The sequence below is a fragment of the Fusarium proliferatum genome (assembly GCF_900067095.1).
Source record: "Fusarium proliferatum ET1 genome assembly, contig: FPRO_scaffold008, whole genome shotgun sequence".
NCBI lineage: Eukaryota > Fungi > Ascomycota > Sordariomycetes > Hypocreales > Nectriaceae > Fusarium > Fusarium proliferatum.
In genome coordinates, this window is record NW_022194797.1 from 1,677,773 (window position 1) to 1,699,110 (window position 21,338).

The 21,338-nt window shown below is 49.1% G+C and overlaps 11 protein-coding genes across 11 annotated transcripts; 5 read left to right on the forward strand and 6 right to left on the reverse strand.

Annotated features, from left to right (window-relative positions):
- Window positions 1-922: 922 nt before the first annotated feature.
- FPRO_14339 (uncharacterized protein) lies at window positions 923-2,103 on the forward strand (the record flags this gene model as incomplete). Its single annotated transcript, XM_031219353.1, has 3 exons — window positions 923-958; window positions 1,011-2,024; window positions 2,074-2,103. 3 exons carry the CDS (start codon window positions 923-925, stop codon window positions 2,101-2,103), a joined length of 1,080 nt encoding a protein of 359 aa, XP_031085120.1.
- A 346-nt stretch (window positions 2,104-2,449) lies between these two features.
- On the reverse strand, window positions 2,450-3,970 carry FPRO_14340 (uncharacterized protein; the record flags this gene model as incomplete). The annotated part of the gene is made up of 1 exon (XM_031219354.1): window positions 2,450-3,970. The coding sequence occupies one exon, from the start codon at window positions 3,968-3,970 to the stop codon at window positions 2,450-2,452; it is 1,521 nt and encodes a 506-aa protein (XP_031085121.1).
- A 927-nt stretch (window positions 3,971-4,897) lies between these two features.
- Window positions 4,898-6,239, reverse strand: FPRO_14341 (uncharacterized protein; the record flags this gene model as incomplete). Its single annotated transcript, XM_031219355.1, has 3 exons — window positions 4,898-5,244; window positions 5,319-5,885; window positions 5,936-6,239. 3 exons carry the CDS (start codon window positions 6,237-6,239, stop codon window positions 4,898-4,900), a joined length of 1,218 nt encoding a protein of 405 aa, XP_031085122.1.
- A 758-nt stretch (window positions 6,240-6,997) lies between these two features.
- On the reverse strand, window positions 6,998-8,025 carry FPRO_14342 (uncharacterized protein; the record flags this gene model as incomplete). Its single annotated transcript, XM_031219356.1, has 3 exons — window positions 6,998-7,610; window positions 7,664-7,811; window positions 7,866-8,025. 3 exons carry the CDS (start codon window positions 8,023-8,025, stop codon window positions 6,998-7,000), a joined length of 921 nt encoding a protein of 306 aa, XP_031085123.1.
- A 989-nt stretch (window positions 8,026-9,014) lies between these two features.
- Window positions 9,015-10,028, reverse strand: FPRO_14343 (uncharacterized protein; the record flags this gene model as incomplete). Its single annotated transcript, XM_031219357.1, has 2 exons — window positions 9,015-9,966; window positions 10,015-10,028. 2 exons carry the CDS (start codon window positions 10,026-10,028, stop codon window positions 9,015-9,017), a joined length of 966 nt encoding a protein of 321 aa, XP_031085124.1.
- A 1,078-nt stretch (window positions 10,029-11,106) lies between these two features.
- On the reverse strand, window positions 11,107-12,126 carry FPRO_14344 (uncharacterized protein; the record flags this gene model as incomplete). Its single annotated transcript, XM_031219358.1, has 2 exons — window positions 11,107-12,036; window positions 12,085-12,126. The coding sequence occupies 2 exons, from the start codon at window positions 12,124-12,126 to the stop codon at window positions 11,107-11,109; spliced, it is 972 nt and encodes a 323-aa protein (XP_031085125.1).
- Window positions 12,127-12,727: 601 nt separating this feature from the next.
- Window positions 12,728-14,890, forward strand: FPRO_14345 (uncharacterized protein; the record flags this gene model as incomplete). The annotated part of the gene is made up of 1 exon (XM_031219360.1): window positions 12,728-14,890. One exon carries the CDS (start codon window positions 12,728-12,730, stop codon window positions 14,888-14,890), a length of 2,163 nt encoding a protein of 720 aa, XP_031085126.1.
- Window positions 14,891-15,096: 206 nt separating this feature from the next.
- On the reverse strand, window positions 15,097-15,865 carry FPRO_14346 (uncharacterized protein; the record flags this gene model as incomplete). The annotated part of the gene is made up of 2 exons (XM_031219361.1): window positions 15,097-15,221; window positions 15,271-15,865. The coding sequence occupies 2 exons, from the start codon at window positions 15,863-15,865 to the stop codon at window positions 15,097-15,099; spliced, it is 720 nt and encodes a 239-aa protein (XP_031085127.1).
- Window positions 15,866-16,677: 812 nt separating this feature from the next.
- FPRO_14347 (putative NADPH2 dehydrogenase chain OYE2) lies at window positions 16,678-17,871 on the forward strand (the record flags this gene model as incomplete). The annotated part of the gene is made up of 1 exon (XM_031219362.1): window positions 16,678-17,871. One exon carries the CDS (start codon window positions 16,678-16,680, stop codon window positions 17,869-17,871), a length of 1,194 nt encoding a protein of 397 aa, XP_031085128.1.
- A 301-nt stretch (window positions 17,872-18,172) lies between these two features.
- FPRO_14348 (uncharacterized protein) lies at window positions 18,173-18,703 on the forward strand (the record flags this gene model as incomplete). The annotated part of the gene is made up of 1 exon (XM_031219363.1): window positions 18,173-18,703. One exon carries the CDS (start codon window positions 18,173-18,175, stop codon window positions 18,701-18,703), a length of 531 nt encoding a protein of 176 aa, XP_031085129.1.
- Window positions 18,704-20,332: 1,629 nt separating this feature from the next.
- On the forward strand, window positions 20,333-20,770 carry FPRO_14349 (uncharacterized protein; the record flags this gene model as incomplete). Its single annotated transcript, XM_031219364.1, has 1 exon — window positions 20,333-20,770. One exon carries the CDS (start codon window positions 20,333-20,335, stop codon window positions 20,768-20,770), a length of 438 nt encoding a protein of 145 aa, XP_031085130.1.
- Between the last annotated feature and the right edge of the window lie 568 nt (window positions 20,771-21,338).

The following is a 21,338-nucleotide window of genomic DNA, read 5'->3' on the forward strand; positions in this document are numbered from 1 at the left end:
TTCGAAGCAAGGCGGGAACTAAGACGACCTCTCCGTCTCTTCCACGGACTTCTATCTTGGAGGTTCCGTCAAACGCTCACTCCCGCGATCGGGGGATCGGCGACTTGCGATGACAACTCAAGGAATAATGGCATTGGTTCCCTTGATCGCTGAGGCCAACGACATTTGGTATATCGTCCAAGGCATGAATATCCCTATGGTCTTTCGTAAAGCTCAAAACGCTACATACCAGTGTCTTGGAGAGAGTACTGGTCTGGGGTGATGAAAGGAGAATTATTAGGTCTCGAGTGTACTGACGAACCTCAGTGGAGGGAGATTCATTTTCGTTGATGCTAACTTCGGAGTCAATTACTATATGTATTTTGCACCCTCTTTATAGTAGGATACCAAAGAAAATTGAGCGACTTGGTCAGCAAGATTGATGCTTGGTTGAGGTTAAAGTTACGCGGGCCTAGATGCCCCATGTGGGACGGCGAAGTGGTAATGTGGGGTAATAGATTAAAGCCCAGGTACTTCTCACACGCAATATCCAACCAAGCTCCATGACTTTGGATGTACTCCAATCAAGAGCGTCCGTAATCTGCGGTCTACTTCCGCCCGATAACGTTGCGTAGGAAGCGGCTTACCCCACAAGTGCCATGACGATATCCCGGGACGTCATCTCCGCACACTTTGCCGAGTTGGGAATGTTGAAACGACCCGGTCCCGACGTGGCCGCCGGCCACAGCGAGGTTTGCCGTATGCAGAAGAACATGATTGACAATTCTCATGATTCTACGATATCGGAGGCGCGGGGTGATTTACCAAGCCTGGATAAGCCTCCCTGAGACACTCACTTTTTGCTCTCCCTTAAGATCTGGGGCCTCCGCATTCAACAAAGCTAATCGTAACCTTACTCATTTGCCTTTTGATCATCACTAAAATGACTTCGGATACTTACAAAGTTGCTGTTCTTACCGTATGTTACCGTAGATACCATTATGCATGGCCTTGAATACTAACCCCAATAGTCATCACAGGAGCACAATGCCAAGCCCACATTTGAGATCAAGCAACTCCCGAGGCCAGTCCCCGGTCCAAATGAAGTCCTCATCCGCCTTTCACTCACCAGTCTATGCGGCTCTGATCTAGGCATGGCCCTGGGTCATATGGGACCCGTGGGGAAGATTCTCGGCCATGAGGGCGTTGGCAAAGTTGCAGAGCTTGGCTCCAACATTATCAACTTGGATTCCAGCGTTCAGATTGGCCAAAGAGTCGGAATAGCATGGATCAGAGATATTTGCGGGACCTGCAGCATGTGCGTTGACATTGCTAATGAGGGCGAGACGCGATGCGTTGAGGCTTTGCACTCTGCCAAAGCATATGACGGCACTTTTGCTGAGTATACTCTTGTGCCTCTGCGTTATCTGGCGCGTATCCCATCAACCTTTGATGATATTCCCGACGAGGAGATCGCGCCTATTCTTTGCGGAGGTGTCACAGCTTACAAGGCTATCAAGAACTGCAACCTCACGCCAGGCCAATGGGTTGTCATTTCCGGCGCAGGTGGCGGTGTAGGAGCTCTAGGTGTTGCGTATGCTCACGCAATGGGCTATCGAGTCATTGCTGTTGACGCAGGTCCTGGGAAAGAAGAATACTGCAAATCTCAAGGCGCTGAACATTATGTTGATGCTTTGTCTGGTGTAGATCCAGGAAAGCAAGTCAAGGATCTGACGGATGGTCAAGGAGCTAAGGCCGTCGTCGTCACCGCAACGGCTGCTGCTGCGTATCAGAAGGCGTTCGACATGCTGGGACCATTCGGCACATTGATGTGTGTGTCGATTCTGCCAGAAGAGGTCAAGATCTCCTTCCACCCGCTCTGGTTCATTGATAATGGCTGGACCGTGAAAGGCTCGGCAGTGGGGACGAGGGCTGATATCCTTGAGGCTTTGCAATTTGTCAAGCGAAGACTCGTTATCCCCAAGATCAAATGGGCTGATCTCGAAGATATTGAGGGTCTGATGGAGCAAATGTCCAAAGGACAGGTAAGTTCAAAACCATACAACCAATTGTGACTAGCTAACACAAATGCAGTTGGAGGGAAAGTATGTCATGAAGCTGTAGAGTCGGGAGGCAGAGTGCGGAGTTAGGGAGAGCTGAGATTTTGTGTCTGTGGTTCGGAGGAACCATTGAAGGTCGCTTTGTACAAGTTGATGAATACAGGAGTAACCAAACTATTCTATTTATGTAATAGCGATGAGTATTTCAGCAAGACAGAGGTATTTGCTCAGTGACTGCAACCATCAAGATCTTGAATCTTTGATCGCGGGTTACTTATCCATCACAGCCGAGAAAAGGACTTGCAATCCAAAGTCATAAACTCAAACGTTCTCATAGGCTAAGTATAGCTAGCTTGAAATAACACACGCGCACATCAAGTCCACTTTCTGACAAATTGATAATATTTCTTCTACTGATCCTCGCCCTCCAGACTGATCTGGGGTCCAGTGAACGCCTTTCGAAGACCACCGAACCAGAGTGCAGTGGTAAATACCAGGCCAACTGCCATAACTACGATAAGATAGTTCATTGAAGATGCCGTGACAGGCATGAAGGCAGGAAAGCAAAAGCTGACAGAGAACAATGCAACAAATAGTGTAGCCGCAGTGTTTACGGCATATCCTGCTTTACCAAGTGAGAAAGATCTCTCAGGAAGGCAGCTACGCCCACGAACAAGTAGCGCGGCCTGGGGAAGAGTGACAGTAATGTTGAGCGCGAACAGTGTAAGACCAATAAAGCTGTTGTAAGCAGTGCTTGAAGCAACGTACAAAACTCCAATAATGATCTGCAGGGCAAGCATGACTGCAGTAGCTCGAACAGGACTGGCCCAGTTGAGATGTGACAGGAATGCTGAGAATGGGACACCTCCGTCTCTGGAGAAGGACCATATGGTTCGACCAGAGAAGATGAATAAGTTTAGAACAATATCGTAGAACATGACGATGTAATAGACAGACCAGATGGTGGTGGCAACCCTGTTGTTGAGAGCTTGGTTGTAGACTTCGAGAATAGGTACCGTCGACTCAATGATGGCATCGACATCCTTGATGGAGAACATAAGGGCGATAGTCCAGGCAACGACAGTGGAGATACCGAGGCCGATGGTCAAGAAAATAGCCCGAGGAACATTCTTACTTGGGTTCGGCACCTCTTCTGCCAGATGGGTAGGACCATCAACACCACTGTAGGCCCATAGGCAGGCAGTGATAGAGGTGATCATGGCCCAGCCATCTCCCCATCCACTGACGTTCTTGTAATCCTTAAAGACAGTAGAAGCCGACTGTTTGTGATCACTAACAGCAAGAAGAGTGACCATTGAAGCGATGAAACCGACCAAGGACAGCCAGAAGATGGTAGTAGTCAAGCGGCCGATGGCAGCAGGGAACCGCGAAGTTGCGGCAAAGGCGATAATGCACAGCAAGATATGCATCAAATACGTATGCCAGGCCTCGATGCTATATGATGGGTGCCAGAGTTGGACAAGATCTAAAACAGAGCTGGCAGCGAAGAAGTTGCAAGACGCTGTCGCGGCCATCAGGTAGATAATGGAGATCCAACCAGTATAAAATGCAGCAACGCGTCGGGTAGACGGGGGAAAGGCCATGAAGACAATGTGATACTGTCCACCAGCCGAAGGAAACGCTGAGGCCAATTCAGCAAAGCCAATGTTGATGGTAGCCATGATGATGCCGCCAGCGATCAAGCCATAGATGATCGAGGGTCCTCCACCACAAGCAAGCGGTATGGCAATGCCTGATGCAAAGGCCATCCAAGAATTGGTGGTGGTAAAGGCAAAAGCGAGGACAGAAAGAGGACTGTATCGCTTCTCAAGCTGTTCACCGCCGTGGAGGTGATGGGTGGCGAATGTCTTGCCAGCAGCTTGGGAGGGTGTCAAAGACGCATTGTCGGGAATATCGTGTTTCTCGGTCATTTTGTCGATGTTCAGGCTCGAAGATCAAGGCGGGACGCGAGGATGAAGGTCCGGTGCTCCTGTTTTAGAAGGATGTTTGTGTATTGCTGGGGGCTTTTTGTGGTCATTCGCTACTGTCAGTGGCGCCGTCAATATCTAGCGGCCGCGAAAAGTAAGGAGTTTGGGGAAAGAAGATAGGGGATTGGAAGACGTTGCCAGAGTGAGAGGAGGCGATATCGCATGGGTGCAGTCGCATTCTTAAGAATAAACACGCTCCCATAGCCTAGTCTTGATCTGCACCACCAGGATAGGGCGCGGCACGACCTCCGTTGTCGCGTGGCACCTCCAATCTTTAGTCAAACTATATGACAATCGATAATCGCAATTTCTCGGTCATATCTCCCCCTTCTCAGTCGTCTTATCTCCAACTTCCGGGGTTTCTGGGGAACCTGGAGCGCGCGCGCAAAGATTAGGCGAACCTTGTCAGAGCCGAGGACGTGGTTCACTCTCATTTCAGAACCGCCCTTGTTATCAAGTCGGAGACTCTTACTCGATGACTCGGTAGATGTCGCCTGGTCTTTCCAAGTACAGTTTAGTTCAACGGAGGCGAATGGAGAGGTTACGACCGGTTAGTAGCCGGCTGGTGGGGACTGTGTGCCGAAGTCCCGTGGAAATTGTGATAATGATTTTTTTACGGATATCAGTATTTTGGGAGAACACGCTCGGAGTTGGCCGCCGGCGACGATTCAATACGGAAGAAATATGTTGATAATAGTCTCCTTACTACTCTTGTTACAGATAGCCCGATAGCCCGACATTCCGTCCATCTGAGGCACTCATGACACCCTGTTTGTTTATCAAGTTCAAAGGCAGTAAAAGACGGACATGCCCGGGTATGTATTTCTGATGGCATCATGTTCCTTTCAAGCAATAAATGTCCTGAACAGCTCACCCAGCATCCCCAGCGTTCCGGATGCGGCCACAATGGCCATTACTCAGCGTAGGTCCATTCTCAGGGTGCAGGTTGTTTAATGTGGTAAAGCTTGTGTCAAACGTATGGTCTGGAAGGCAGGCTGTACCAATGACAAGGTAGCACTTGTGATGATAAGCAACGGAAAAGATGCAATTTGGCCTCTTTTGGCACTCAACACAACAGTCATAAGGAGTGACTAGCGGGAGAACATTGTACCTATTCAATCCAATATTCACTGCATTGATCCCATGACCACCGTTTGCTGCATTGACGAGATTGTCAGCGTTACAAGCAGCCCAGGAACTCTCGGCTGGGGCGAGATCTGTTCGAGTTACTAGATGGCGATGGGGTTTAGTAAATAGTTGCTGGCCACAAAACAAGGGATCAGAGACGTACCAGTTTCAGTTTCCGTCGTGGTTTTCGTTGTAGTTGCTTTAGTGAGTGTCGAGGTTGTTGTTGCAGTATCGTCCGCGGTCATTGTGGTATCAGCTTCAGTGACTGTGCTCGTGACCCATCCTCTAGTGATATCATGCTTTGTAACGGTTTTTTGATCAAGTGTGATCGTTTTTGTCCACGCTATACAACTTTTGAAAAGCACCGTCTTGGTAATCTGAACGGATTTATAACACGCGACCGCGCCGCGGGATTGAGTTGGATGGACGGGATGGTTTTTATCGCCGGATTCGATTCGAATGGTACATGGGTCCTTTAGCGACTTGGGCTTGGCTTGACGAGGAAAGAATCTTGAGGGCAAAACATGCATATTGTCCTCCCAAGCATTCTTCCTAGGCAAGGTTCGTTTGGACTGTCTTCGTTTTCGGGAAGCAGACCCTGATACCAAGGCAAAAGGGACAAATCCAGAGACCGTTGGGACTGTAACAGTTGACGTTAGAGTTGACGTGGTGGTATAAACTCTTGTGTCAGTTTTGATGAAAGTGGGAGTGGTCACGGCCGTTTCGGTGACTGCGGGCCGTCAGGATGAGATAGAAAGATAATGACCACATCTTACTCACGGGTCTTTGTGATGGTGAGTGTCTTGACCTTTTGGGGAGCGGTAACCGACCTGGTATAGATAGACCTGGTAACAACGGTGCTAGTGACAGGACCTAGCTTTACCTTGAAGGTTTCGTGTTTATTTTTCCGATTGCAGTATGGTTTGCTCGCGGTCAATTTGACCTTCGTGCTAATGGTGACTCTGGGTGTATCAGAAACCGGGGTTCTGCTCATTCTCGTTTCGCAGAATTCTTTGGTCTGCGTTTGAGCCTTTTGGGCGAGGACAGCGCCCTGCAGAACAGCAAGGATAAAAATGAGGCGCATTGCAATCAGTACAATCTCCAATCGTGACAAATCCGGACTTCAAGTTCAGTAACTCAATTTTGAGCGGGGTTGTTTCGGCTGAGGAATTGGATTCATCTTATTTGAGGAGATAAAAACCTAAAAGTCATAATCTAAATTTTGTAACAGCATTTGTATTAGGGGAATGGCCAAAATTTGCAGTATCACTGGTAAAGTATGGACCCCATCTCCTATTTGTAGTTGATAGCTGTCGCTCCGACTGACGAGCACCACTCAGAACTTGGTTACAAGTTGTACAACCGTGTACCGACTCGTGTGGATACTCGGGCAGATCTCGCTCAAGGTTAAGCCCAGCAGCCACCTTCATGTGCATCTCAAAACTTGAGAATACTTTCCACAGGAGTAGTTACTTTGAGGCCTGGGAATCAAATTTCAAAGTCAATGGCATGATCATATGAAGTTCGGGGCCGGAGAAATATCTTGTCACACCTTTAAAATCCAGCCAGTTGACCAGATGTTTTAAGGTTTTGGCAGATATTGAAAGCATGACCTCTATTTCAATGCACAATAGACCCATTTCTTCGAGCAAAACTTCGTCATGATTAGGACTAACGTGCGTCATATTATAGATTCTGTTTTTTAAGCAGGTCCCTGTATATTGACCCGCCGAACCCATGTGTCATTGGCGTTCCGCCAGCCTTGCCTCCCGTTTCGCTAACCAGAATCCCATCATATCATACTAAATATTTGTGCACTTCACCTGCCATTTCTTTGATATCTCAGCGATACCCAGCTGGATTCGTGCTATCATGATGGAAAGATCGAAGTTCATTGAAGGCTGAATGCCGCATGTTGGAAGAAGGCGAGTACGCCTTTGGCTCAGGCGAGATACCCGATGACAGAGGCTGATAGTTCACCTCGCCTTGGGCGTGAGTGACAGGCTGCTGCTGGTAATAGGGGACGACTGGTGGCTGATCAGTCGCCGCAACGACGTGTGATCCATTACCTGCTTGACGCTTTTTGTGGCGTATGAACCAGAGACCGAAGCCAATCAAGGTGAGCAAGGCAAGCCCCCCCAGAACACCGCCTACAATGGCTCCTACGGGGGCAGAAGACTTCGAAGAGGAATCTGGGCCAGATGAAGAGCTTGATTCGGCAGATGAAGTGATCTCTTGGGTCTTGCTCTCTCCTGTCGTTCCTGTCTTTGCGGTCAACTCGCCGTCTGAACTCGTAGGCTCGGAAGTAGACTCTATCGACGTCTCGATGGTAGCCGAGACGCCCTCAAGATTTTGATACATGGTCACTTCCATATCTTTTGTCGTACAAAACGGGTAGAGGGTGAGCTCGTCACCGTCACTATCAGTCGAAATCGCCGTGACACATCCCGAAGCGCTGCTTGGGCGTTAGTTGGTGAGGACACGACAAATCTAGTGTTATTCACCCACCAGCATAGCTCATCCGATGATGTCGAAGTGCAAGTCAATGAGGTAAAGCATCTTGTCTTGATATATCCATCGCATCCAATGTGGCTACTGCTGGTTGCACAGGTCGTCGTTGACACGCCAGAGTAATAGCAGTAGTTCGCGACCCAAACTTCAGTCTCATAATTAGCCGAGCTTGTTTTCTTAAAGAGATTTGAGTACTTACACTGCCCTGGGATAGAATAGTACCCACAAACATCATAAGTGCCTACATTCTGACGCTTGAGAATGTCTTTGTCGTAAGGTTCTGGTGGCTCAGTGATTGCGGGGTCGGGAGGGGAGCCTGTCAAGCCACCGCCATTCAACGCGTAATAGACGTCAGCCATCTAATAACTGATGAGTAAAGTTACTGATAGACTTTTATTCGCAAAGTATACGTTTACAGAAGTCTCAAGAGAGCAGTTTTGAGGCTGCGGGGAGAACTGGAACAAAGTCAGAAAGCGAAAGATCAGGAGAAAGGCACTGATAGCAGGAAACTGAGGCGGCCCTCATTTTCAGGCTCTTCTTTCGGGCTTCGTCCATAAATAGATATTGGTGGCGTTACAATAAATTACAAAGGTGCATGAGATTCACAAGCAGAAGAACACACTCAGTGCCCTGAAGAGCCAATGAGAATATCACTCGGAGGTATGCCGCAGTATGTGGTTGAAGCACAGGGGACGCGATTGGTGATATACCAGAGCCTGATCTGCAAGCTGAAAAATGTCTATCTTATCTTGTCTTCGAGGGCTACTGTAACCAGTTAAACAAGGCTCCGGGTGACGAGATATCTCTTTTCTCTGTTAACACGATGGTCCTGACCAATGGTTGAAGTTTCCTCGCAGCCTGATTTTATAAAAGACAGACTAATGCAGTTGGGATAATGCCAAGCATGTGTCTTCCAGTAGGACAGAACCAACCTGCATGTGGCGTACGCAGACGACGTGTTGCTTGTCAGAGTCCTTAGCCGCTTTCTCAAAGGCCTTAGGTCAACTATTGGTACTTCCTATCTTCAGATTAGCCAAACCTTGGTCATCTCAGCGGTGATGAACGTGGCGTTGACAATGGTAATTGACTGGGACAAGGGCTTCATCGGGGTGGCTGCAGATCATTAGCTGCATAGGCATGTCTTAGCTGACCGGACCAACCTTGGACAGCTGCGTGTTTCCACATTCATAAAATCGGCAAGATAGCAGAAGCAGTTTCGACTTTTCATAGGCTGTCACTTATGGCTATTCCGACAGTGAGCATCTCACATCCCTTCTTCCGAACCACCTAATGCAGTCCTATATTATTCTTAAATCCTCAAACCTAGGTGTAATTTGGCCCATTCTCTTCAAACCTCTGCTGTTTCTTTCCATAGCCCCCTGACCGTTATGAACTCTGTATAAGCCGCCAAGAATGAAGCGATCGTCTCCGGAAACAGCCCCCCCTCTCGTATCCAATGAACCGTTAGTGGGCCATAAAGAAAAAGGTGAACAAAATTCCTCCGCCACTCTTTCCTTGCCTCTTCATCTAGCTCTTCTCCGGTACGTTTGTTTTCATATCGGTCGTATAGCAGTTGTGCCATCCCAGACATAACATAAACACCCCAAAACTTGAGAGACCAGACCATGAGCTTCGACTCAGTCTTCTCTGACCATTTGAAGACGCCGCGTCTTGTAAACCATGCTAGGTTCTCCGTTCCATAGTAGCCAAATAGTCCAAAGATATATGTCGCTTTTATGGCTGTCAGAGCAAGGTACCTCCGTGGGTTGCTTTTCTTTTCCTTGCTCTGGTTTTCGGATGCCAAACTGGCAAGGAATTCTTTTGCATCCGCCCATGTCGCCAGTAAACCCCATAATCTGGTGATGATTTGCCAGTCGTCCAGAATATTCGATAATGCCCTGACCCGTTCCGCGATGAGAAGTTTGCTGGCGGACAACGACCCTTTGACAAGAGAAATCCTGAAAGCCGATAAGAGTGACAAAACTCTTGACGGGACAATCCTCAGTGAAATTTTGTTAAGTCTGAGAAGCCAATTTTTAAGCCTGCCAGGAAAAGGTGTTTCGAGTGCCGTTGCCACGAAATGTGCTGCGTAGGCCAGGAACAAGATGAGGGCATCATGGCTCTCCCGGGTATGCATCAATCGATTTAATCGCGAAATGAAAGCATCAAGCTTTTTGAGAGGCCACAGTGCTTTGTTGCCACTAATGTTTCGGTCTTCTGTCAATGAATTCTTCGTGGGTACATGGCTTTCCTTTTCCGGTTCATCCACGTCTTCTATCACGGGCTCAGGTAGGACTATTCTTGATTTTGTTAGCTGAAGATTTTATGGAATGAATGTTAGACATTACTTCATGTCAGCCATGTCGTAGGTGAGAAAGAGGGACTGATTTCAAAAAGATTTCCGGCCATGAGAATTGGATTACTGATACTTCTTTCTTCGAGGTTGATATGATGGTGGTGAGATAAATGAGTTGTGATCAAAATCCAAGGACCGGAGGTTGAGGGTATCATTAGGAAATGAGTCTGCGGGGATCAATTGGCTCTTATCTCGTTCTGGGCAATACTTAGTGCGCATGGTACAGATACCGGTTAGACTTGCTCAATAATCATTGGTGCCATGTGCGAGGTTTGCGACAGAGTTGATATTGTCACTAACGGTTTTCAGCGCTAACAATGCTTGGTATGAGCCTGGCTCTGCGTTTTGCAAGATCGGTAGGCCTCAGAAAGGGAAAATAGTCTATTGTTGCCTTTTAAAGCCGTTCTTTAGACGAAAAAGAGCTATTTGTTCCAAGTTACCTCCAAGAGTCTGTCGTTGGGTTATTAGCCCATATAAGATTCGTCGATGTGCGAGGCGGACCGTTGGTCCCAACCCCACTCTCCCTTCTGCACGCGTGCTATTCCCTAAAATGGGCAAAGCTGTACATCGCTCCAGACCGACTTCGAGCATGGTTATTTCCTCACCTGAGAATGAGAAGATCTCTTGTCCGTGATTTGTCCATCCAGATTAATTGAAACCCTTCTTCAAGAAACTGTGTCGATTTAATTAAAATCATGGTATTTGTGCAGCCACCATCATTTAAACGTCGGACTTGAACAGAAGACAGTTGATGTCGACAAGAATTGGACGTTCGGCGGCAGTGGCGTTTGGGATAATTCGGGTCGTAAACGTACTTTGAACCCAGGGATTGCTCTCTTGGAAACATAGCGTTGAAAGGATTCATCTTCCTCGCGTGGAGAGAATCGGGCATTATTAAAGATTACGTCGACAGCGATTCGTGATTTCAGCATCAGACATCAAGAGGGAGAACGCGCAGTGTCTTTGTGTTATATTACACATCGTTTGTAAACATCTGGAACAAACATGACCGATGTCCAGAAACGAAAATCCACGCATCACGCACCATACATTGCCGATTCCTACTAAGCCAATCTGGCCATCGTTATTGGATGAGCTCACTCTTTGAAGCTTCACGGGCATAGTGCAACTTGAGCCCTTCATAACAACCCAAGAACAATCCGTTCCCCACAGCAGCCGCTACGCAAGTGACAGTTGCCCCTCTGAACAGCCCTGAAATCCCATCTCTTATCAAGATGCCCTTGGCAATGGTAATAGGGCCTCTCGCAGCAGGCTTTCTAGCTTTCTCGCGGCTTAGCGAAGACGTGAACAATGCTTCTGGCTGTAAATGATGACTGGGAGGAGCGACTTCCGGCAACCGCATCCTGGTTTTCACGACGTCAATAGGAACAAAGAGAAGCGAGGCTATTGAACCGCCGATGCCAGCAGTGACTCCGCTCACTTTGACTTGTTCCGCTATGCTCTCGGACTTCTTCGATCTCCTGAGCCAGGCGCCTTTCAGATATTCGTAGATGGAAAATGTGAGGCTAGTACGTGGCAGATTTCCAGCTACCAAGACCGTATAACCTGTCCATAGCTTCAGGGGATGCCTTGCGAAGTGCTTGAGCGAGGCCAACATGGGATTGCGCTGGACGCCACCTTCTGAGAATCTGGCAACTTGCGCGTTCTGCTTGAGGACTTCCGACGGGTTGATGATGGCGCAGGCGACCATATCAGCCAGCGCGCTGCTGGCGGCATGAACAGCTGTCTGAGACAGACTCCCAGGCCTGAGACCCTCCTTCGGTTGAAGAGCAGTCTTGGCTGTTTCGTAGATGGTGAAGAAAGTGACAGATGCCGGAATGGTCGTGACGACGGTTGGTGTCAAGCCGCGATATAGGCCTCGGAACAGCGCCGGCTGGAGTTTGCCTTCGTGGCTACGGTATTTGGGTACATATTCGGGGGATTGAATGCGTGTAATGAGAGTATCGAAAGGGTGCACCACAAATTCAACGCTCAGGGCCGCGAAAGCAGCGGCCTGTCATAGTCAGTATTGCTGTGCCGCTCAGGATTTTGGGATGCTCACCAAGGATATGTCCGTAGCATCCGCGTTGGTTGGGGCGGACATCAATCAGAATGCCAGAGCTGATCGACCAAGAAGAAGGCTCCAGTGGACTGAATCTGACGACGAAGAAATGTTGGTTGAGAGCGATGAGCAGATTTCCAGGCCCCGACCATTGCTCGGGCCTGGCGTTCGGCGCAAGATCAACGACGTCAACATCGAAGGTTGAAGGAACGCGCTAGGGTATCGCCCCGACAGCGGAAATGACCAAAGGATGAGCAAAACATCAGCATTCTTTCTTGGCCCAGGACACATCAAGTGTCTTCCACAAGGCGATGTCTCACAAGTAGCAGTTCACAACTGGTTCTTGAAGAATCTAGCAAACGCTGACTTCAAATGAGCATCCCATGCTCAGGGGCTCTCAGTTGTCTACAGGCCCCAGGCCCAGGCTCCAGGCATTCAGTGCTCCGCAGTGGCAGCAATCGGATTAGCTAATCACAGCACCCCACAATAAGCAGCAAGCAGAATGCTTGGCTTCAATTCATCTCACGCTCATCATGACTCGATTTCAGTGAAATGAGAGCGCGCCGCTCTCTGACGATCGCATTTTCTCTTTGAACTCATATCACCACCCCTGAAGCTTTGTGTGCTTCAGTTTTCCCTGCTGATGAGTGAACCAGACCCTCGAGCGACTGAAGCTCAACAAACGCGAGCATTTGTAAGGCGGAAGAGACAACAAGTTGGCAGAGCCTGTGACGGCTGTCGACTCCAGCGGATAAAATGTGACACCAGCGTTCCATGCCTCAACTGCCGCACGCGCGGTCGTGAGTGCAGCAACAATAATTCGCCTACTGTGTCGACTCTTCCTCAAGCGCAAGATGAGATCGATAAACTGAAGCGTCGAGTGAAAGAGCTGGAAGCTCAGCTTTTGCAGGCGCGTAATAGCGACACGCCCGCTTCGCAACAACAGGAACCGACGCCGCCTGGCGGATCGCCAGCTCTCACAAGACCGCCGACTCAGGAAAGCACCAAGACAAAATTTTGGGATGGCGTGTACCTTCGCCCAGCACGGTCGCCGCACAGCGCTTGGTTTGGACCTTCGTCACTTTACTTCTTCATTCATCGACTCAGCACATTTCTCAGCGCTCAAGCCGACCACCTGCTTATTCACCTCGCCAGCAACCTCGAGCAGTTGGGCCAGTCGACGGTATCACAAGATTCTTCACGGCTGTTGGCGCCACTCACGCGAGTCAACGAGGAAGGCTTTTATCTCACCCCGGTCCAGGAAGGGTTCTTCATAAACCTGTATTGGGAGACCTACCATACATGCATCTATGCCGTGGTTGATGAGGCAAGTTTCAAGGCGCATTATCAATCACTATATGTCGACGTGCCGGCCGGATCTCCCAGACGACCATCCGCATTGGTGGACATCATACTCGCCATGTGTATGCAATATCACACATCGGCGCTACCATCTGGCCAGCAAGGCAATATCCTCGAAGACAATGATGCAACGATGGCTGGCCGATGGTACTACCGAAGAGCGCAGACTCTCTTGGCCTGCGAAGTCGAGAGCCCGTCCATCTCAACTCTTCAATGCCATTTGCTCTGCGCTTTGTACGTCTGCGGGGGATCCTTTCACAACATGGCCGACACAACCATTTCCCTTGCAATCCGGACAGCTTACATGCTGGGCTTGCACTTGGATCCGCCGCCCACGATGCCACGACGCGAGCGCGAATTCCGACGACGACTATGGTGGTCCGTTTTCGAGGCTGATTCCAAGGTCGGTATGAAAGTCGGCCGCCCGTTCCTCATTCGCGACTCGTACGTCATGCCTGAACTACCCAGCGATACTCTTGAGGCAGCGATTGAGTCAGGCTCGGCATTTCCTCCCATCGGAGATAATGCGACATGGCTGAGTCTCAACTTGCAGCGCACGAAGCTGTACCAAACCGCAAGAGCTCTCAATCAAGCTTTTTTCGGGCACACGCTCAACATAGCCGATGGGAACTCCGTCTATGATGACCCAAGAACAATGGAAGATCTCGCAAATGCCTGGAGCCCGCGAACAGTAGCTCTCACAGAGTGGACGAAGCAGATCCCCCAAGCCCTCAAGTCAAACCGGGAAAATGGCAGCCCTTACTCCTTTGACGACTCCATTCTCGATATCGAGCAGTTTGCACCACAGTGGCTTCAGCGACAGCGCTTGCAATTGGAACTTGAGTATCACCACCTCTGTATCGGTCTCCATCGTCCGTTCCTATCTTTCGCTCTACAACAGGGAAGTTCGGCAACCGCAATGGCAGCCAAGTGCGCTCAACATGCGATGCAGCTCACAAACATAACTCACCAAGTCTTGTCCAAGACATCAATACTCAACGGCTGGCATGAAGCTTTCCAGTGGCAGTGGAGCGCTGCGATGACCTTGGTCGGATTTGCTGTTGCGTATCTGACTCACCCGCTTGCGCCCGCCGTACGCTCATCCATCAAGGTCGCTGTCTCTGTTCTCGACATCTTCGCTCATAGCTTCGATGCTGCCTCCAAAGCCGCTGTCATCGTCCGTACCCTGCACACGAACATCGAGTCCGTCATGGCCCAGCTTGAGGTGCAATCAAGCCCAACGGCCGTGGCAACGATGGATAATCCCCTCTTGTATAATCTACCTGTTCAAGGAGGAATGGCGAACACAGTTCCCAATCAGTTTGATGCACTCGGTGGAGATTTCGATCTTCTAGATATGGCGATGAACGTGGACTTTTGGGCTGATCTCGACATGCTTCTACCGGGGATTTCGGGGTCTACAACTGATATGACTGCGACTTAGTGTTTGGGCTCCCACCGATGCAAACCAGACGCCTTTACACAGATGAAGACGCATGAACCAACCAATGGCACATCAAATATATTCGTTGTTCATACTGTTCTCTTGGATGACCGAGTAAATACTTGACAACAGCCACGCGAGCCATCTCTGTCGACAAACTTCGACGACCCGCATACTCCTCCTCCCGTCGGTCGCACTTCTGGAGCTCAAAGCTTTTCAAACACAGCTACAGCCGCCTCAGCAGTCGAAGTAGCGCTGGCTGGGTTCTGACCAGTGACCAAGCGACCATCAACAATATGGAAGTCATCCCAGATACCGGGTGCACGTTCATCTTCAAACTGTTAGTAAAGCTTCAGTCATCGCCCGAAAAAAGTACTTACAGGTTGCGCCAAGGCGAGCGGCGATTTCCTCGACCAACTCGGAGCCCCAGCTTCGAAGCTCGCCCATGATCTTCATCGTGTCCTCAGCTTCAGTGGTGAAGCCGGTGATCTTCTTTCCCTTGATCAAAGGCTCGTTGGTGGTAGGGTCAATGAGATTGGCAAAGATGGCTGGGCCGTGACAAACAGTCGAGACGACTCCGCCGCTAGCCCAGACCTGAGCCGCAATGTTCTGGAGAGAAGACGCAGTGGGGTAGTCAATCAGAGCTGCATGTCCAGCTGAGGCGTAGAACAGACCATACTTGGATGGGTCAAGCTCAGAGGCCTTGGGCATATTGTCGAGCTTCTTGCGGAACTCGCTGTTGGTGTCGTTCCAGATAGCGAGGTCATCGCCGTTGAGGAAGTCAGGCTGTTGAGAGAGCCAGTCGGGCGTATAAGTGCCAGTCTCCGAGGCAAGGTCAACCTCAAATCCGGCAGCTCTCAAGACCTTGTAGGGATGAAGAGCTTCGCTGATGAAGAGGCCGGTGGTCTCTTTGCCGTCAAAGAGGGTGGCAGAAGCGGAGGTGACGCTGATGAGGGCACGGCGAGCAGGGGACATTTTGTGTAGGTGTGTTTGTAGGTGAAAACAGAGGTGGTATTGGTGAACTTTTGATTGAAAGCTGTTGTGAGTTGTTATTGAATTGCTGAATTGTTTGGATTGATCTTCTGATTACTGACGGAACCATCCCAGTTATATATACTCGTGGTGATTGAGTACCTGCAACATGCTTACGAAGGCCATGACCATGCAGTCTGCGCTTACGGCCTCACATTCTGGCGTTGTCTCACGATGCTGCTGTCGAAGAATGAGCCAATCCTATTGGTCAGGGCTGCATCCCAGGAAGCAAGAGTCCAATTCGGGGATGGTGTTGACCCTACCGCGCATGAGCAACCCCAGCTTCGTCATACCCTTGGGTCCCGAGAATAGCTCTTGATAAGCCAAAAGATCATCGCCTCGAATCGGAGTTACCCATTCGCGATTGTCGACATTCCAAGATTCCTGAAGGATCGAAATGAGGTGGGGAGCAATTTGTCTGGAGATGTTCCTATTTGCCACATCATTAGTGCTCCAGGGGAGCTTGACCCATTGGATCGGGTTCGCCGACTGGGTCTGCCAGCATCGGGGTCTCGGAGTTGGAAATCAACGAGTCAGTGAGAAAATGACATAATCGCATGTCGCAACCCTCAGGGTGACCATGAGAATAACGTTGATCTTCAATCTAACTTTTCACTCGATCAGAGTATAAGAAGACACCATGGCTCCAGCTAGCTTCTCCACCATGCATAACTCTGAATCATAGAACTTGTCCTTCCAGCATCGCTTTTGCCTTTTCTTCATTGCCCTGTACTTGACCAACATTCACATTCAAAATGACAGTCACAAAGACAACCATCACAATCTCTCCCAACAGTAGGCTGTTCAAGCCAATCCAAGTCGGCAATGTCCAACTCGAACACCGCATGGTCATGGCCCCTCTGACCCGTTACCGCAATGACGACAACCACGTTGCAAAGCCCTTTGTGGAGCGATACTACTCCGAGCGAGGTTCAACGCCCGGCACCCTCATCATCTCAGAGGCCACTGGCGTCTCGATGCAAGACACCGGTATGCGCCAAGGTCCCGCCTTCGTTACAGACGAGCAAGTCGCTGCTTGGAAAAAGGTCATTGGCGGTGTTCACGCAAATAAATCGCTCTGGTCGCAGCAAATTTGGGGTCAAGGCCGAGCTGCTGATCCCGAGTACCAGAAGGAGCGCGGCTTCAAGTATCGCTCTTCTAGCGCTGTGCCTATTGAAGAGGGTGCTCCTGCACCCGAGGCTATGACCGAGGAAGAGATTCGGGGATTCATCAAGGACTTCGTGGCTACAGCTCGACGTGTCATCGATGCTGGTGGTGATATGATTGAGATCCATGGCGCTCACGGATATTTGATTGACCAATTCACATCCGACTCCGTCAACAAGCGAACCGACAAGTGGGGAGGCTCTGTTGAGAACCGAGCGCGTCTTCTGCTCGAGATCGTCAAGGCTGTCGCAGCCGAGATTGGCTCCAAGCGCGTTGCTCTTCGCCTCTCACCATATGCTTCCTTCCAAGGAGCCGAGTCATCTGATATCAAGGAACAATACTCCTACATCGTCAACGAAGTCAAGAAGATTGGTCCTCTAGCTTACCTCTCTCTTGTCGAAGCCCGCGGTGACCCCGCCAAGCTGCTTGCTCCCGACACCGACTCTTCACTTGACGCGCAAACCCTCGACTTCATCCTCGACATCTGGGACAATAACTCACCTGTAATTGTTGCCGGTAACTACAGCCCTGCGTCAGCGGCTGAGGTCCTCGATGGGCACTACAGCAAGTGGGACGTTCTCGTTGCTTTCGGGCGCCATTTCATTGCGAACCCCGATTTCGTCTGGAGGGTCAAGCATGGCGTTGAGTTGACCAAGTACGACCGCACTACATTTTACGTTCGAGGATCAGAGATTGGGTACAACGATTATCCTTTCTCTCAGGAATACATTGATGCACAGCGGGCTTGGGCTGTAGAGAACCTCCCAATGCATCCCAAATAAAGACATACAGCACATATTTGATGAATGATGAAACGATAGAGTAGAACATACGATTAGATTTTGATAGACAAATACCATTTGATTTTACAATTATCATCAATAAAGTCAATGATTCTATTGATGACAGTGTGACGTGGCACGCCGAAGGAGAAGGGCGCTGTTGACATGCCCTCCGCTTTACATGTCGTCATGGTTGCGAGCGGCGATTCCTAAACCCAATGAACATTTTCTACTTTTTATCTTCCAATTCAACTCTCAGTACTCAAGGCTTTTACTATTCGTAGTCCAAAAAGAAGTTATCATGGCATCGTCAGCAAACTCATCATCCAAGATTCTCGAGGGTGGGTGTCTGTGCGAAGGCGTCCGCTACAAGATCTCCTTCCCCAAAGATCACGACCTTTCCAAAGACTCTTTAGGGTGCATTTGTCAATGTACACAATGTCGCAAACAAACAGGAAGCTTTTTCCTCGCCACCTTGACAGTCCCCGTCTCCGCCATCGAGTGGCAGGGTGACTCGGAGGACAAGATCAAAAGACATCGCAAGTCCGAAAATATCGCGCGGGGCTTCTGCGGCGACTGCGGCTCCTTTTTGTTCTGGCACCCCGACGGGAAAGATATCAGTATCGCAACTGGAAGTTTGGATGCTTTGTATCTTTTTGGAGAAGGTGTTGAGGAAGAGAAGAGTGGTGTTCCATCGGATGGGTTTGGAAAGGAGATCTTCAGTGGGCATTTCAACGTGGAGTTTTGCGAGAGTGAGATCAAGGGCGTCACGGATGATATGCCGATCCTTCACAAAGGAAAGCGATGTCAAGGCGATAGCTCCATTTCTTGAGTGCTAAGAGGACCGCAAAAATTTCCAAGGCCGTGTAGCTAGTCCCTGTCTCTATAATTCTTCTCATCAGCATCCTCCCTCATCGGCGGCGACAAAGAGCGAGGGCGAGGCTGCGGTAGCGGAATGCCGCCCTGTGCATTGATGCGACGTATCATAGCGCCGACCCCGGGGTAGTCAGGCTCGTCTTTTGGTCTTCTGTCAAATATTCTCATTTCTACGATAGTCAATGGCCTTCTTTCCCAGATATCTCTGTAGATATGATGGTGTGTGAGTGCTCTCGGTGCGTCGACTCTCACGCGATTCTGCTTGTCGCCAAGAATCGGTAGAGGTGGTGGTAATGATCCCGGCTCTTCCTGGAGAAGAAATTCGAAGAGAGCCTGTTGTTGCTCATCTCGTAGTTGGTACACCCTGATCGTCTGACTCTTGCGGCATGGGTGAAAGTAGATGTTGGGTATCTCATCCGGATTTTCGGGGCATCGATCGAACACAGTTACGCCGCCCAGAATGCGATCCTCGGCCCAGTAGCCAACCATATCTGCCACCCCTTCTGGGTATATATCGTCGTCAAGATAATCGTGGTGGCTGAAAAGAGTTGGTCCAGGCGGAAATCGAGCCATCGTCTCAGATAGCGGCATCTCCCAGTATGTGACAGCGTCAATATCGCCCTGGTGAAGATGGGGTTCGAGCTTATGTAGCCAGACTGCTACTTGATGTAGAGCTACAGCTACCAACTCGACTAGGCATATGTTGAAGTGTTTGGAGGCAGGCTTGGCCCTTTGAAAGGCTTTCGGAGTCTAAATGGATTGTTAGTGGGGAACATCAAGATGATCAAGCTCATGACGATATCGTATCAAGATCTTTGTCATAAAATCTTGGAGAATGACTTACTTCAGGATCGAACTTGAGACTCGAAGGTTCCCATTCTTCATAGTACTTTTGTGCTTTATCCAAAGCTCCAGGGCACAGTGTCTTATGGTCATCAATGATGTGCACCTGATTAGCCCTGGTCGGACTTGGTCCAGATGAACAGAGTCAACAAGCGACCGTAATCTCAGATTATCTGGGCTTCTCAGCTCGTGCCAGCTTATACCGGTTCAGTCTGCGACACTGGAAACATAAACTTCTTGAGAGTAATTACTGTTTGTTATAAGATGGGTATCAATGTCATGACACTTTGACTCACAGAGTCTGACATCAAGCAATGGCTCTCAAAACTCTTTTTCCAAACAGTTCATATCAACTTACTACTCAAAAAAGAGGCTTCTCGTGCCTGTCCATTATCTCTGTTGGGTTCGGAGTAACGATGAATGATGCTCTTCCGCATATCCCATTGTTCACAATGGATTCATGTTGACAGTGCCATCGCTCTTACGGCAGACTGCAGTTCGTGAGAAAAGGTCTTGCAATATAAGAAGATGTAGAACAGAGCTTCAGATAAAAGAAAATTTCCTTGGAATATCACTCACTCAAGCCGCAAAGTTCTTATAGTAAGAGGGATGCCATAACTATTCTCTCCGTGTGCACTTTCACTTTCAATCTACGGTCATATTCGGCTCATTGCTATACAAGAAACCAACTACTAACCTTTAAAAAGCCTAAAATTGCAGATCTTTCTATTAGTTTCCTCAAATGGGGACGCTCAACCTCTATCTAGTCATTTCAAAGGAGCGAGGTCAAGGTCAACCTCGACATTGGATTCTCATGCTTGCCAAAGAAAATGCCACTCATGTAATCTTCTATCATATAACTGGCGGACCCATGCACGGTAAGCCATATGAATTTACCATTGAGCCTAAGCGCGTTGAAAGTCATGGCATTGATAAGCGTCACTTGATTGCTCAGGTCCTTGAAAAGGATAGACAGAAGATCAAGGCTGCTGTCCGCCAAGCCCCTCCATTGTTCTGTCAGCGCTGGATCTTGAATGTCTTCGAGGACTTGGAGAAGCAAGGTGTTGTTCCTGAAGGAACTTGTTCCAAGTGGAATGAAGCCTTGGAAACCGATTCGTTCTCAGACGATGGTGCTCCCTCGAAGAAGTCTTCGGGTGATGGCGATGCTACTGACGCTTAGGGCTACATAGGTATGTAAATTTTCATCTGATTCAATCAGCAGGTGATATGTACTATTCGTGATTGAGTACGTAAGAGAGTAGTGTGTGTTTGTGTGAGGATAAAGAACCTAAGTTACGTATCTCTGAGCAAAGTACTTCTAAGTTTAGGTCATTGTGCCAAAAGCTAGTCTAAGGGCCCACTAAGTATCCTCTAAGTTTACCTAAATCTTTCTGCAGTTTAGGGCAAAGTACATCAATTTTATTGCTCGAGTCTTGATCCTTCTAACAAGCGGCAACAATTCTACCGTCCATACAACAATGGGTTCTCCCCTCACAAATCCCGTTCCAATCTTCCACCAACCTCGATCGACGTAGGCTCGGTTGTTTCCAGGTCAAATTCAACCTTATCAAGTAATTGCAGCTCTACAGCCTGCGCCAGACCATCCACGTAACCATCCGTAGTGAAGCAGATCTTGGTTCTGAACATCAACTCGCTTGTATCCGGTGCGGTAGCAATCTCTAAGAGCTGGCTCCCGCCATTCAGGCGACACAGTGATACTATAGTGCTTAGAAAGTCTCTGGTGTAGG